The 2,156-nt window shown below is 49.0% G+C and overlaps 2 protein-coding genes across 2 annotated transcripts in view; one reads left to right on the forward strand and one right to left on the reverse strand.

Annotated features, from left to right (window-relative positions):
- The window catches only part of LOC119470708 (zinc finger protein 726-like), a 561,873-nt gene that overhangs the window by 26,368 nt on the left and 533,349 nt on the right, over positions 1-2,156 (reverse strand). The window lies entirely within an intron of this gene.
- Positions 1-2,156, forward strand: part of LOC108301968 (cdc42 effector protein 3-like) — a 17,281-nt gene that overhangs the window by 1,568 nt on the left and 13,557 nt on the right. The window contains 1 exon segment of the mRNA XM_037737435.1: positions 1,256-1,493. Coding sequence (XP_037593363.1) covers positions 1,256-1,493 — 238 coding nt within the window.

Consider the following 2,156-nt stretch of genomic DNA (forward strand, 5'->3'; position numbering starts at 1 on the left):
AAAAAAAAAAAAAAAAAAAAAGAAGTAAAATGATTAATATCTGCCCTATATAGATTGTAGAAATCGGGTCTAGCCCCTTTAGAAGTGACTGTAGAGGGTTATAGATACGAATTAGGCAGAGACACAATTCTGCTTGCATATTTAGGTGACAGCATGCATTTTATGGTGTCATTGTGAGCTGACTGGAGGCCTGAGAGGGAAAGTCTGCTCTAAAGCTTGGTTGACATCTTATGTGTTTATATTATGCCTGCTAATTCTACACTGTTTGGGAAATACAATTTAAAAAATATTTTCAGCCCCAGAGAAACCACAGTAATAGAACAGAAAGAAAACTGTTTCATTACACAATTAAATCTGGATGTCACATGTATTACAGTCAGTCTGCTTAAGAAAAAGAAAAGAAAGAAAGACGGTGATCATAATTAGTTCACAAGTAGAATTTACAGTACTATGTCATACATAGTTCATTCTAAATTCACCTAGTCCTTGGGGAGGCCATCCATGTATAATAATTGGTTATATCAATGACAAAATAAGCTTTTCACAAGTTCATGACAGAAGGCAGTTTTGCAGCTTGAAGCCAGTTGCCTGCTTTAAGTAGACTTTCACTCTTCTACAAAAGTGGTTGAATAGGGTGCTATCTTTTTGGCTACTTGTATTTTAAAGCAGTGACTCTCTCCTCCTTGAGGACTGGGCTAGAGCACTCCCGCTTCCCCTCTTCTGGTGGCCAGTGTCCTCTTTTTTTTTTCCTACAGCACATCGCTCACAGCTGGCAGCTCGCATCTTAGCTGAATGCCAATTGTCACAGCAGCATTTTAGTGTCACATCAAAGAGTGAAGCCTGGCCAGCTGTGGTGGCTCAACCTGTAATCCCAGCACTTTGGGAGGCTGAGGCAGGCAGATCACAAGGTCAGGAGTTTGAGACCAGCCTGGCCAACATGGTGAAACCCCCATCTCCACAAAAAATTAAAAAAAAAAAAATTACCTGAGCACAGTGGTGGGTGCCTTTAATTTCAGCTACTCAGGAGGCTGATGCAGAATCACTTGAACCCAGGAGGTGGAGGTTGCAGTGAGCCAAGATTGCACCACTGCGCTCCAGCCTGGGTGACAGAGTGAGAGACTCTGTCTCAACCAAAAAATAAAAATAAAAATAAAAGGGGGATCGATCCAAGGTGGCCGTTTAGGAACAGCTCAGGATTGCAGCTCCCAGTGAAAGCGCAGAGGGTGAGTGGACGCCGCATTTTTATTGCCCACAGACTAGGAAATTCCCAGGTGGAGGAGCTCCATGGGTCGCCAGCGCGGCTGTTTCGGCCAGCGCGGCTGTGCCGGCCGGAGCCGCTGCTTTGCCCCCTGCGGCTGCTTTGCCGGTGCCCCAGAGCAGCGGTTCTCCCTACAAAATACACTGGTCCGGGTGCCCCTTTGGCTAGCAATTGGAGCCACGGGAAGTCGCCCATACATCGGTTTAAAAAGGGGACTGGGCAGGGAACCAGGACAGTAGGTTCCAGGGCAAAAAAAAATACCACAAATCTCAGTGCCGCTGTTTAAGCCAGCGCAGTGACTTGCCGCCGGGGAAAACGCTCAGACCCGGTGCCTCTTCAACAGGCGACTGGAACACCAACTTAAAAAAAGGCTCTGAGGCAGGGAGCCAGCGATCAGGCTCGGCTGGTCCCGCCCTCACAAAAGAACCGCAATCAGAAACTCTCTGGATTGAGTTTCACAGCAAGTGTAGCTGAACCCAGGACGGTCCAGCGCTGGTGGGGGAGGGGCGTCCGCCATTACCAAGGCAGCCCACCACTACGTAGGTAGTCAGCCAATGCTGAGGCAGCCCGCCGTTGCCAAGGCAACCCGCCACTGCTGAGGCAGCCCGCCGTTGCCGAGGCAACCCGCCACTGCAGAGAGACTCCGCTGCAACAGAGGCAGGCCACTATTGCCAAGGCAGTTCTAAGTACACCCATATAAACAGGACTGCAGGGAAGTTCACTTGGCAGCTGGGCGGAGCCCACAGCAGCTCAGCAAAGCCTCTACAGGCAGACAGTGACTAGGCTGCCTCCTTGCTGGGCAGGGCAGCTCTGAAGGAAAAAAAAAAAGAAGGCAGCAGCATAAGGGAAACTCATAAAGCCCTAAATCCCTGGGACAGAGCACCTGGGAACAAAAAGC

The sequence above is a fragment of the Cebus imitator genome, unplaced genomic scaffold (genome assembly GCF_001604975.1).
Source record: "Cebus imitator isolate Cc_AM_T3 unplaced genomic scaffold, Cebus_imitator-1.0 Scaffold38, whole genome shotgun sequence".
Taxonomy (NCBI): domain Eukaryota; kingdom Metazoa; phylum Chordata; class Mammalia; order Primates; family Cebidae; genus Cebus; species Cebus imitator.